Source organism: Amphibalanus amphitrite, unplaced genomic scaffold, assembly GCF_019059575.1.
Source record: "Amphibalanus amphitrite isolate SeventyFive unplaced genomic scaffold, NRLGWU_Aamphi_draft 000229F_arrow, whole genome shotgun sequence".
NCBI lineage: Eukaryota > Metazoa > Arthropoda > Thecostraca > Balanomorpha > Balanidae > Amphibalanus > Amphibalanus amphitrite.
In genome coordinates this window covers 187,249-198,431 of record NW_024881724.1, presented here as the reverse complement: position 1 = coordinate 198,431, position 11,183 = coordinate 187,249, and the positions used below count along the sequence as shown (strand labels likewise).

General features: G+C 53.1%; 2 protein-coding genes across 2 annotated transcripts; one reads left to right on the top strand and one right to left on the bottom strand.

The window, feature by feature from the left end:
* Nucleotides 1–4: 4 nt before the first annotated feature.
* LOC122385743 lies at nucleotides 5–1,945 on the bottom strand. Its single transcript, XM_043374220.1, has 2 exons — nucleotides 1,658–1,945; nucleotides 5–1,371 (listed from the first exon to the last, which is right to left on the bottom strand). Exons 1-2 carry the CDS (start codon nucleotides 1,749–1,751, stop codon nucleotides 656–658), a joined length of 810 nt encoding a protein of 269 aa, XP_043230155.1. The 5' UTR covers nucleotides 1,752–1,945; the 3' UTR covers nucleotides 5–655.
* Nucleotides 1,946–2,255: 310 nt separating this feature from the next.
* On the top strand, nucleotides 2,256–11,113 carry LOC122385738 (basic proline-rich protein-like). Its single transcript, XM_043374207.1, has 10 exons — nucleotides 2,256–2,343; nucleotides 2,375–2,505; nucleotides 4,882–4,962; nucleotides 5,744–5,844; nucleotides 7,236–7,424; nucleotides 7,773–8,124; nucleotides 8,251–8,311; nucleotides 8,839–9,082; nucleotides 9,311–9,341; nucleotides 9,667–11,113. The coding sequence occupies exons 2-10, from the start codon at nucleotides 2,404–2,406 to the stop codon at nucleotides 10,504–10,506; spliced, it is 2,001 nt and encodes a 666-aa protein (XP_043230142.1). The 5' UTR covers nucleotides 2,256–2,343; nucleotides 2,375–2,403; the 3' UTR covers nucleotides 10,507–11,113.
* The last annotated feature ends 70 nt before the right edge of the window (nucleotides 11,114–11,183 follow it).

Here is an 11,183-nt window from a genome sequence, read left to right as displayed (position 1 = left end):
TTCATTTGCATTCAGTTATTCCGTTATTTCTGGTAATGCTTGGGTGATAGCGAAGCAACGGCATAACCACGCGGCCAAATGCAGACATTTCAATTTAAAACATGGCACGACGTCGCGAACGGCTTACAAATACCTTATCGCTGGTTGAGTGAGCAACATTTGACCGATCATACTAAATAACAAGGAATGAGATGACTAGTAAGTACGGTAACTGCGTTCGCAATGAGCATCAATGGCATCCTCCTCTGAACAACGGGAGCTAATACCAATACAGTGAACGGTTCACAACAGATAAAAATGAAATGGCAAGCGGTGCAACAAATCCTGAGAACCTCTCGGCGGCTCATAGATTTAGATGAGCCTCAACATGGCTCATCAATCAAGTTAACTTCCGTGTATAAATTTCGAGCAGCGGTGCACAGTTGCGCCTCGATGTCACCATACTAAACGGCCTTTGATCACAAAAAAATATCACATTTGCGATGACAACGCTCAGTGTCTCGCTCGCTTGGTCCGCCATCATCACAAAACGTTGAGCCGGTGCACGGTTCGGACGGCAAACCGTCATGTTCTTCGAACATGCATGAGTGCCAGTTGCCACTGTGGGACTCTGCTGAGGCAGCCCCTTCGCTAAGCAGTTAGCACGTGAGTTGTGTCAGCTGTCATCCTCTGCTGACAGTCCGTCACCGCTGTCATCCAGACGCCGGCGCCGCGCGCGCCACAGCTCGCCGCGGATGCGCCACCGCACGTCGCCGTTACCGCGCTCCGCCTGCCGGGCGTCCCGTTCGCTGCGGCTGCGCAGTCGCGGGATAGGGTTCAGGTCACTGTCTGCGTCCCAGGGGCGCTCGCTCTGTCTCCTGCGCGCTCTGTGCTGTAGTGATGCCGGAGGGAAGTCTGGTGGGGGAGGAGGCCACTCGTCCCGGCCGACGACCGTAGTCTCTGGCCCGTCGAGGTAGAGGTGGCGACACACCTCACTTAGCGAGATGTCACAGACGGGAGGGATACCGCCGGGGGCGGCCGGTGCCGCAGTCACACTGAACTCGTCTTCATACACTCGCGGGTCATGCAGACTGGGAGCGCCTACCAGACCAAGCAAAGGGTAGATGACCAGCACAAAGAGAAACAGGGCCACCACAATGGTGGTGGGCACTGTCAATGCCCACAGCTGCTGTGGCCAGTAGTCGAGACCCAGAGAGAGCAGCCAACTGGGTGGCACCAGTGCCCAGCTCAGGTACACAAGAGCAGCAAGTATACTGGCCACAAATAGCAGAAAGCCGTACACTGCTCGTGATGGTGTTGGTGCGGGACCATTTTCCGGTGCAGCTGGTGACGGCATGGCACTGGAGCTCCTGTGGGGCACTTCACTGCCACCTGCAGAGTGAGGGAGCAAGACATGTCAGCTTGATATTAGATGTCTCAATCTGGTACCTATGTCTTAACAGATTGGATGGAATGCAGATAATTTTGCCTTTGCCAAAAATACTCTAGCCTCAGCATTTTCTAAAGATTTAAAATTATTCTTAAAACAAACCTTTGCAAAACAACAAATCATCCGGCTGGAAGTAAATGCTTGGCTCAATACTCAATAGGTACCATTTCAATAAAGGCAACAAGTTTAAGTGATTATTGTAAACAAGGATCCCATTCAAACACATACCTCGGCTCAAACCTTTCATAACTTCGAATGGACTTTGCAATGGGAGCAATTCATTGATACTGATACTTGGCCAAATGATACCAGCAATTAGCATTTGTCATAATTTACACAACCACCGCACATGGTATTTATTGCCAAATTTATTGCCTTCTTGATTGCCTTTGCCCCTAGGCTCCCACCATTCAAACAAACATCCAAAGAATTTGGGAGGACATTTTTAGCAACGCCCACAGATATTCAGATGAGTGGCTTGTGCGTACGGTGCGTACAGCTGATTGATGATTTTACAAGCTATGCTTACAAAATAAAATAATATCTAGCGTCTTATGGTTTTTTGAAACAAACTTGATTCATGAATTTTGAAGTTTGAACAAATTTACTTGAATACTGTGAAAAACATCTAAAAATATTTTATACATTTTCGAGATATCCGAGACCACTCGTGAAAAACCGGGCTAGTCAGCTGATCAAGATGCTCAAGGAAGTGTAAGCTTACGACGGATTATCGCCAACCACTTTTCCGCAGTCAGCGGTATATAGGGCCTTGCAGTCAGCATGCTTCCTCGCCATAAACGCCGCAAAGAAAGCGGCTACTTTTTGGGAGCGGCGGCGCTCTCGTTTTTCTCGGCCACGCTTGGGCCACGCCTGTTTTGGTTTACGAGAAGTGTGTGTATTATTGGTTTTACGTGTTTCTTGAGTACCCTAACCCACAAAGAAGTGTTTCTTGAGTAGATTTTAGAATCAAAATGGCAGAAAGACGACGCAAGCGGAATACGGACACCATAGGATCGGATGATGTGTCTGGATCGGACGTTTCCCTTGATGGTGGCCGCAGGAAATCTTTGACGGTAATCTCAAGCTGGAGTGGTTCATATTTTATGTTATTGCTAGCATTATTCGTGCTGTGATGTACCTCGTTAAAAATATGAAATAAATATTAAATTGTCACTCCACCAAGTAACCAAGGTTCCTATTAAAACTATCATTAGATGCTGAAAATAGATTATTTGGATGTTGATGTGCCGTGCGATTTGCGGCAAGTAACGCCATTCTACTTATTAGTAAGTTAAAAGTGTTAAAGCTGATCGTAATTTATTTTTTTTTCATTTTTGTCTGTATATATTCAGTGAATTGACATTTATGTTCACTCTATCTGATAGATGCCTGTGAAAACGGGGTGTCGGAGGGCATATTTGGTCATGTGTGATGCGAGGCGACTATTGAGAAGTTCTCCCCCTCTCAATGCCTTTTACACATTAATTGTCATGTGGTTTGTGCGATTTAATTTCAAGAGCCTTGGTCTAATTGCCCCAGGCGCCCTGATTTCACCGGTGTCCTGTCAGATTTGTCCACAACAGGCACCAGCTCAGTATTTTGTGTTTTCACCTTTCAGTAGCTTTAGGAGTGAGTTGATTAGTGCCTAGTGGCTTATATTTTTATAGGTATGCTAGATTTTTATTAGTTGCACACTGCATGCAACTAATAAAAATCTAGCATATCTAGCACTCGTCTGGGGCGGTGGGGCTGGACGGGGTGCCACTCGGTGCGGTGAAGCGCTGTTTTGATGTGATTGGCCCCCACCTGCTGCGACTTGTGAATGTGTCCCTAACCAAAGGTGTTTTCCCTGAGGCGTGGAAAACTGCCGAGGTGGTGCCGATCCTTAAGCCACGCGGTGATGTACACGAACCATCTAGCCACAGACCGATCTCACTTTTATCTCACTTGTCAAAAGTTGTTGAAAAGGTTGTGTGTGACCAACTGTCGCGGTACCTATCGGACCACAACATTTTATTTTACAACCAGTACGCCTACCGATCATGTCACAGCACGGAGGACGCCGTGCTCGACGCTGTCGAATGGATCAGCCAGAACTCAGAGCGGGGAGAGGTCTCCTCAGTCACGGCAGCTGACCTCAGCAAGGCCTTCGACAGCGTCGACCACGGCGTCCTCCTGCGCAAGCTGGAGTGGTACGGGATCGACCCGACCTGGTTTGGTAGTTATCTTGGCGGCCGCGGGCAGCTGGTCAGGGGCGGCAGAACAGTCCTGCCGGTCCCCTGCGGGGTTCCGCAGGGATCCATAGCCGGGCCGATCCTCTTCAGCCTGCTAACGAACGACCTGCACTGCCATCTACCGGACTGTCGGATGATCGCATATGCTGACGATGCCCAGCTGCTCGATCACTCGCGTCCTGACCCTCAAAATTTAGCATCACTAAAACAACGTGTCGAAAACTCCTTGGATGTCATGAAACACTGGTTTAGCTCAAATTCTCTTAAAATGAACCCTCAAAAGACCGACTTCATTCTCATCGGAACCCGCCAGACTCTCAGCAAGGTCGAAAACTTCCATATCTGCATAGCTGAGTCAGTCTTAAAACCGTCACCAACCATCAAATTGTTGGGGGTGACTGTCGACTCGTGTTTGGCCTGGGACGCCAACATCAGTCACATCGTCAGGAGGTGCAATGCCCTCCTCATATCCCTCTCCAAGTTCCGCCACCATTTTGACCAGGAAACGCTAAAGTTACTCATTGAGACCCACGTGTTCCCTCACATTCTGTACTGCATTTCGGTGTGGGGCGGAACCACAAAAAATCAACTCACTCGGATCCAAAAACTCATCAACTTCAGTGCTCGGATCGTGACAGGCGTGCGGCGTCGGGAGAGGATCGGGCCGGCTCTGGCATCCCTGGGCTGGCCCAGAGTGGAGCGGCTGGTGTGGGAGAGGGACCTACTGAAGGTGTGGAAGGCGCTCCACATACCAGCTTACCCTCTCTCCATCCGCCGCATGTTTGTGTCCCGCTCTGAGGTGTCTGGCCGGGTCACACGCTCTGTAGAAGCTGGCGCCCTGGAGCTGCAGAAGTGTAGGCTCTCTTCCACACAGAGAACGTTTAGTTACCGCGCTGCTGCCGCGTGGAACCGGCTGCCGCCGGCCGTCAGGGAGCAGCCCACGCTGACCGCGTTTCGCCGCGCAGTGGCGGCCAGCGAAGCCTGAGATCTTGGGGTGCTGTGTTTTATTCCGGTTTTAGTGCAGTTAGTTGTCTTATTTTATCTGCCAGTGCCTATTGCCTTCTTGCATTTTACTGTATTGTGCATGACGCTGAATCCTGAAAAACCATGTTATGTGGATGGATTTTAGATCAATACATACATACATACATGCTGGTTTGTAGTGTATGCATAATTTTGACATGTTGTGTTACCCTTGTCTGGCTTGTGTTACAGGATTCAGATGAGGAGGGGAGACACTCAATATATGATTCTGCCCAAAGTCTAGAGGAGCTGGCTGGCCCAGCTCAATCTGAGGTGAGGATCATTATGTTAATGGTTTCTGGTTCAGAAACCTTTTAAAGCCAGCTTCTGTATTTTAAAGTTTTTTTTGTGGGGGGGGGGGGCTTTCTTAGCCCTGTATTTCATCTTCTCATTATTATTATGCATTTCCAAAACCTGTTTGCTTACAAACCACATTATTTACCTGTTTTCAGAACTATAGTCCACAGAAACCAGTGTTAACAATTGTCTGTAATTATGGATTTGTTGCTCAGTGAAAACCATGTTTTGAATGATGTCTTTGATCTAATGCTGATAGTGGAACATCTTGGGGGCTAGGATCTATTAGATGAGTTTGGAATAATCTGACACCTTCCTTAATTTTCTGACAAGAGCATAGCTTCCTTTGAAAGTTCTGGTACACTACCTATTTTTGAAATGTTCTCAATTTCTTAAGTGGTGCCTAGAGATCTGCCCAGATCCCAAGTGGTGCCTATTGATCTTGGAATGATCATGATTTGGCAATCTATTGTCATGTGGTGATCAGTGATCACTGTAGGCTATCTTCTCATGATCATAAAATATAATACTGACTGTGTTAGTGAATGGAAGTGAATATTGACATGATATATGCAAAAGCATCTGATGCACATTGCACAACATACCAGCGAATTGCAGTAACTGAAAGTTACTGAGGAGCATGCAAACAGTGCCAATGGCTATAAGGAAATGACTAAACATTTCATGTTTTTCTTAGATCAAAGTATAGATGGTGATGGCCCTTTTAGGTTATGGATAACTCCTATCATTTTTACAGGAAAAGAAAAGTTTGGACGATGACGAGGACCGCAAGAATCCTCAGTTTATCCCAAAGAAGGGCAACTTCTATGAGCATGACGATCGGGCCGGCGATGAAGAGTGAGTAAAGTAGCACTGTAGCACCACATTAGAAAATTGTATCATGGTATTGGATCATCGATCATAACTAGAGTAACAGAGAATGTTTGACGATGCACAGAGCTAGGAGTTAGGACCGTTTTCCAGCTGTTTGACACCGGCACTTCTTGCCGAGAATTATTGTGTAGTTGAAGACAGATATTTTATTATTGGCAGGATAAATTTGTCGTGTTCCGATGAAGTTGGGTCGCATTATACATACTTACAGCTAAGCGCGATTTTACACACCTGACTTAACTTACGCCTGACTTCGAATCGATCGATTTTCTCCTCCCCATCGACCTGCGAAGATGTAGCTAACCATTCTTAACCCTCGCCGGCACAGGCCATTTTGAGTCCTTCGACGGCACAAGGGGGGGGGGGGGGTACGACCCCCCCTCGCGTTTGGCCCCTGATCGAGCTAGAGCTTCGCGGAAAAAACGAGCGTGCTGCCCGTCACGAGAGGAAGCCGATGATACCCAATTTTAAGGTCCTAGGTCATTGGGTGACCTTCCAGGTCAGGTCAATGACCCGAAAACCGGGAAAATCGGGACCTGTTAGAAAGTCGTAAAGTGTGGCTGCTACGTGGTTTTCCGGGGTGCTGATCACGAATATCGTGTTAGTTTTGATCAGAGATAATGTCTTTAAGCATTTAGACCAGGTCGGGTCAGGTCAGGTCAGGTCAACCGGTAGGGGTTTTGACGGGTATTCGTAATACGTGTCAACCGCCTCGGACAGCTTCGTAACATGTTACGAAGGCACCAAAACTACTTCGTAAATGTTCAAACGGTTGCTAAATTCGAATTCAGCTCCAAAAACTAGCCTAGAAACATGTAAAACTTTAAAAAGTGAACCGAGGTCACCCGAGGTCACCAAAGGTCAATGACCTGACCTGACCTTCAGGTGACCTTGACACCCACCCTAATGCATGGGAGCAACATCAAATCACATGTTTGAACGTTTGAAACCACGAAAAGCTTGCTTACGCGCGGCTAATGCGAGCCGACATGCGCCGAACCGCGATTTCGGCCAAACATGGTCACAGAAAAGAGGTCACAGGTCAAAGGTCATTGGGGTCAGGGTCATGAAATTTTCAGGGTAGGTGTAAAATTGATCAATGCGAGGGTACTGAAAGTTTCGTCGCGATCGGCCGCTTTTTACGCGAGTTATTCGCAAAAAAACTTAGGGGGGGGGGTTGCATCAACTCCTCCCCCTGTGCCGGCGAGGGTTAAGCCTGAAACAGACTCTTTCCACAGTCAGGAAATCGCATGCGAGAGCCTATTCAAATGCATGGAAGCATGCTCGCATCAATCGCACAGGCTAGCCTTTAACTTCCTTCTTAATCACCTTGAACCCTTTTACCGTCCCTCCAGCGGCGACCGCAAGGTTCCGGAGCCGAAGCCGACGCGCCGTGTCTGGAAGGAGGCGGACCGGTGGCAGCACGACAAGTTTGACGAGAGCCAGCAGGCGCCCAAGTCGCACGAGGAGCTGGTCACCATGTACGGATACGATATCCGCAGCGAGGACCTGGCGCCGCGCGCCCGCCGCCGCCGACGATACGGGTGAGTGAGCTGGGGCTCAAATGGCATTACGAACTGTTATGTGTGGGAAGAAGGATGAGTGGAAATGATACTTTGTGCTTGTGAGGGTTTGTTGCCGTTCATTGCTCTTGTTGCTATTATGACCAAGGTGTTGTGTGTTTCGTATTGGGTTCTTCAGGTGATAGCTGATAAGTGATAAGATCGACTTGTTCGCAAAAGTAGGCCGTTATTTCGATTGTTACAACGCATGGCACCGTTTAATTTTTCCGTTCATTGTTGTGCTCTATTGGTTATAAGCTTGTGTTCTGGACATATCCTGGCACTGGATATGGCCAAATTAGTTCATGAAACTTCTATCCATGTTTCCAGGCGCGGTCCCAACAAATACACACGCAACTGGGAAGACGAGGAGGCCTACGGCAAGTCCGGCGGCGGCGGCAGGGGCGGACGGGTGGGCCGCGGCGGTCGGCGGGGCGGCGGCTCCGGCCCTCACCGGCCGCCGCCGACCGCCTCCAAGGACGAATTCCCTGAGCTGGGTGATGCACCTCCGCGACGCGGCTCCGGCGGGGACGGTCCGCCGCCGCGCCGCGAGCACTCGGACGAGCCGCCGCGGCCCCGGCAGCCGCCGCCACACCGCGAGCCGCCGGCGCGCCGCGAGCCCGTGGAGCTGGCCGAACCGCGCCGGCCCGGCCCGCCGGCAGAGGACGGCCGCAGGAGGGAGGCGCCGCCGGCGCGCGGCCGCGCCAGGGGCAGGGCGGCGCCGGCACCCGGCCGCGGCGGACCCCGCGGCGGCGGTGGTGGAGCGGGAGACTACGCCCCGCCCAGAATGGCCGCTCATGACGAGCAGGAGCTCAGCAGGGGCGTGAAGAAGATGACTATCGAGGGTCAGGAGAGCCGTCGGGGACGAGGTGAGTCAGCTGTCGGCTGATGGATACGGATACATAGAACCGAATAATTACAGCTGATGTGGATTGATCATTGCTCTGGGTCTCTGGATTTTGTTATTTTGTTGGGTTAGGCCCTTTCCGGCCAACGAGACCATTTCAGAGCCGGAAGGCTGATTGGAATTGGGAGGACTGACGTTGGTCTGGGCAGGCACCCTAGTGAGTCGCCGGGGCTGAGCCCGTCCAGAGGACAGGCCACCCAGCCCCAAGGTACTCTCTGCACCCGGCTACGGGTGCGCTCCCTCGGGAGGAGCGTGCCGCTCCTAGGGAGCAGCCCGCGTGGGATAAAGTTGCCTGTCTAACCTGGAGCGAGGGTTGCGGCGTGGAGGAGAAGGGTTTCAGTATCTCGAGGATAGGTACGACGGAACGGGTGGTGTCTGGAGTTAAGGTTTGAAATGGGAGGGATATACGATGGTTTGCTATGCTGCCAAGTGTGTTGATAGATTATGCATTGTGATAGTGGATCATTTCAAATTGCCACTTCCCCTCAGGTGGCGGCGGTGGTGGGGGCGGCGGTACGCGCACCAGTCAGGTGCCGCCGCGCCTGCAGGAGCAGATGTCTCGCCCGAAGCGCTACTCATCTCAGCGTCAGCGTCAGCACGGTCAGACCGGGTACTCGGACCAGCCGGCCGGCTATCCGGAGCGGTCGCCCCAGCAGGCGGCCTACCAGGAGCAGCCGCCCGCCTACCAGGAGCACGGTCAGTCGTACTACGAGGACGAGCCGGCGGCGGCCGGGTACGGCGCCGCGCCGCCGCCGCCGCCGCCCGGCCGGCCGCCGCTGTACGCCGGCGACCACTCCACGCCCCCGCCCATGCCGCCGGCACCGTTTGTGACTCCGGGTCTGTACGCGGCCGGCGCGGCGCAGACGCCGCCGCCGTACGCGGCCGGGTTCCCGCCGGCGCCGCAGGGTCCGCCGGCCCCGCCGCCGTTCGCCGGGTTCCCGCCGCCGCCGGCGCCGGCCGGCCCGCCCGTCCAGCCGCCGCCAGATATGATGGTGAGTGGGACAAGGAACGGGATATCGGGGAAGGTGGTATTTTAGGTGATTACTTTACCTAAGAAAGATGAGCGGTGGGGACTTTTTGGATATTTACTTAGGTGTATTTTGAGTTAGTTTTGATATTTTCATGTGAATAAGTAACTCAGTAGAGGTGATGAAGGTCTCAATGGTCGATAAGTTTTGTCATTAAGCTCGTCACGTTCGAGAACAGTACCACCTTTGGTGCTGGCTGGTTCCAGTTCCAGTTTCTTTTCCTGTTTCGTAAGCACTGGCTCTGTTCCAGCACATCGTCTAATACCTTCCCTCCCCGTCTGTTCCGCAGCTGCCGGTGGTGGAGAGCGGCGGGGTGACTTACTACAACACCCAGGCGCAGGTGCCGCCGCCCGCCCAGCCGCTCCAGAAGCGACCCAAGGCGGCCATACCGATCCTGCGTCCGCCGGAGGGCTCAGTTGGCTCAGACGGCGAACTGGCCTCGCCCGAGAGCGGGCCGTCGGCACCTCTCAGGGACGCACCGCCGGAATCAGACGGTGGGGAGCGGCCAGAGGCTGCGGCGGGAGAGGGTCCCGTGGGGGACGGGGCGCCCCCAGCTGTCCCAGCCGCTCCCGTGCGCGAGCCCGCCGCCGTGGATCCCGCCCCAGCTCCAGCGGTACCGGCCGCCGCTCCGTCACCGGCTGCAGCGGAGGCCGCCGCCTCCCCGGCGGCGGCAGACGCGGAGCCGGCTCCTTCACAAGTGCCTTCGGCCGCCGCGCCGCCCGCCGGCGACCGCCAGACAGTGCTCTCCGAGGCGTCCGTCTCACCGGCGCCAGCAGTGGCAGAGAAGAGCGCATCACCGACACCCGACACATCAGTGGCGGAGGCGGCAGCGGCCCCTTCCCCCGTCCCAGAGGCGGCGCCAGCCCCTGCCCCCATCCCAGCGGAGACGGTCCCTTCCCCCGCCCCGGCGGCACCGGCCTCTGCTCCCGCCCCAGAGGCGGCACCAGCCCCCGCCCCGGCGGCACCGGCCCCTTCCCCGGCGGCAGAGGAGCCGTCTCCAGCCCCCGCCGTCCCGTCGTCAGCTTCCCCCGTACCCCAGAGCTCTCCCGTCTCAGAACCCCCTGTAGCCGAACCGCCTCCAGCGGCACCCTTACCGACAGCGACAGAGGCGCCAGTGGCTAGTAGCTAATGCAATTCGAGTAGCTGTTATCAAATGTAGGCGGGGCGGCGGGAGCTGCGCTATTGTACTGCATGCTGCGTTAACAATGTCGCGGGCTATTTCGCGAGTCCCTCTCAGTACGCGGCGGGAGTTTGTACTTTGTAGCGAGGTTGGCTTGTGGTTCGAGGTGTGGCAGCAGGCTTGAGAGAATTATGTTCAGTTACGCCCCTTCCTTTATTGTATAGTGCGATTCCTGTACAGCACCTACGCTTCTTTCCTACGAGTTCGTTTCCTCGTAGTATGACACCGGCTTCCGGCCGTGAGGCTTTATGCGGACCCAGCCAGCCGCGTGCGGGCCTTGGCAATGTTCTCTCCCGGTCATGTGGACTCTGTTGGCGAGGTGGGTGCGATTATGGTTCCCGCAAACTGCAAACCGGGATTGGTGCTGGCGGTGAGCTCGTCTGTTATAGGTACTAACTGTATTTATGTATCAATTTGACGTTTCCTTACTACAGCGTGACTCGTTACTGGAAGATAAGAAGTGACTTTGTATTTAAGATTCAACTAACCTTTCCTGTGTTTGAAGTTTTCTTAACCTAAGGTCATGTTTTGTTGCATAAACAACGAAGCGCTTGAACTTTGTTTTGGAACTTTTCGATCAGAACCTGGGCTAAGATCAACGGGAGTTGACTGATGGAAAGACGAAT

Coding starts and splice junctions, on each gene's coding strand:
- LOC122385743 (XM_043374220.1), bottom strand. CDS start 1,751: ATGCTAATTGCTGGTATCATTTGGCCAAGTATCAGTATCAATGAATTG. Junction 1,372..1,657: donor TATGAAAGGTTTGAGCCGAG/GTATGTGTTTGA, acceptor CTCACTCTGCAG/GTGGCAGTGAAGTGCCCCAC.
- LOC122385738 (XM_043374207.1), top strand. CDS start 2,404: ATGGCAGAAAGACGACGCAAGCGGAATACGGACACCATAGGATCGGAT. Junction 5,845..7,235: donor GATCGGGCCGGCGATGAAGA/GTGAGTAAAGTA, acceptor CCGTCCCTCCAG/CGGCGACCGCAAGGTTCCGG. Junction 9,342..9,666: donor AGCCGCCGCCAGATATGATG/GTGAGTGGGACA, acceptor TCTGTTCCGCAG/CTGCCGGTGGTGGAGAGCGG.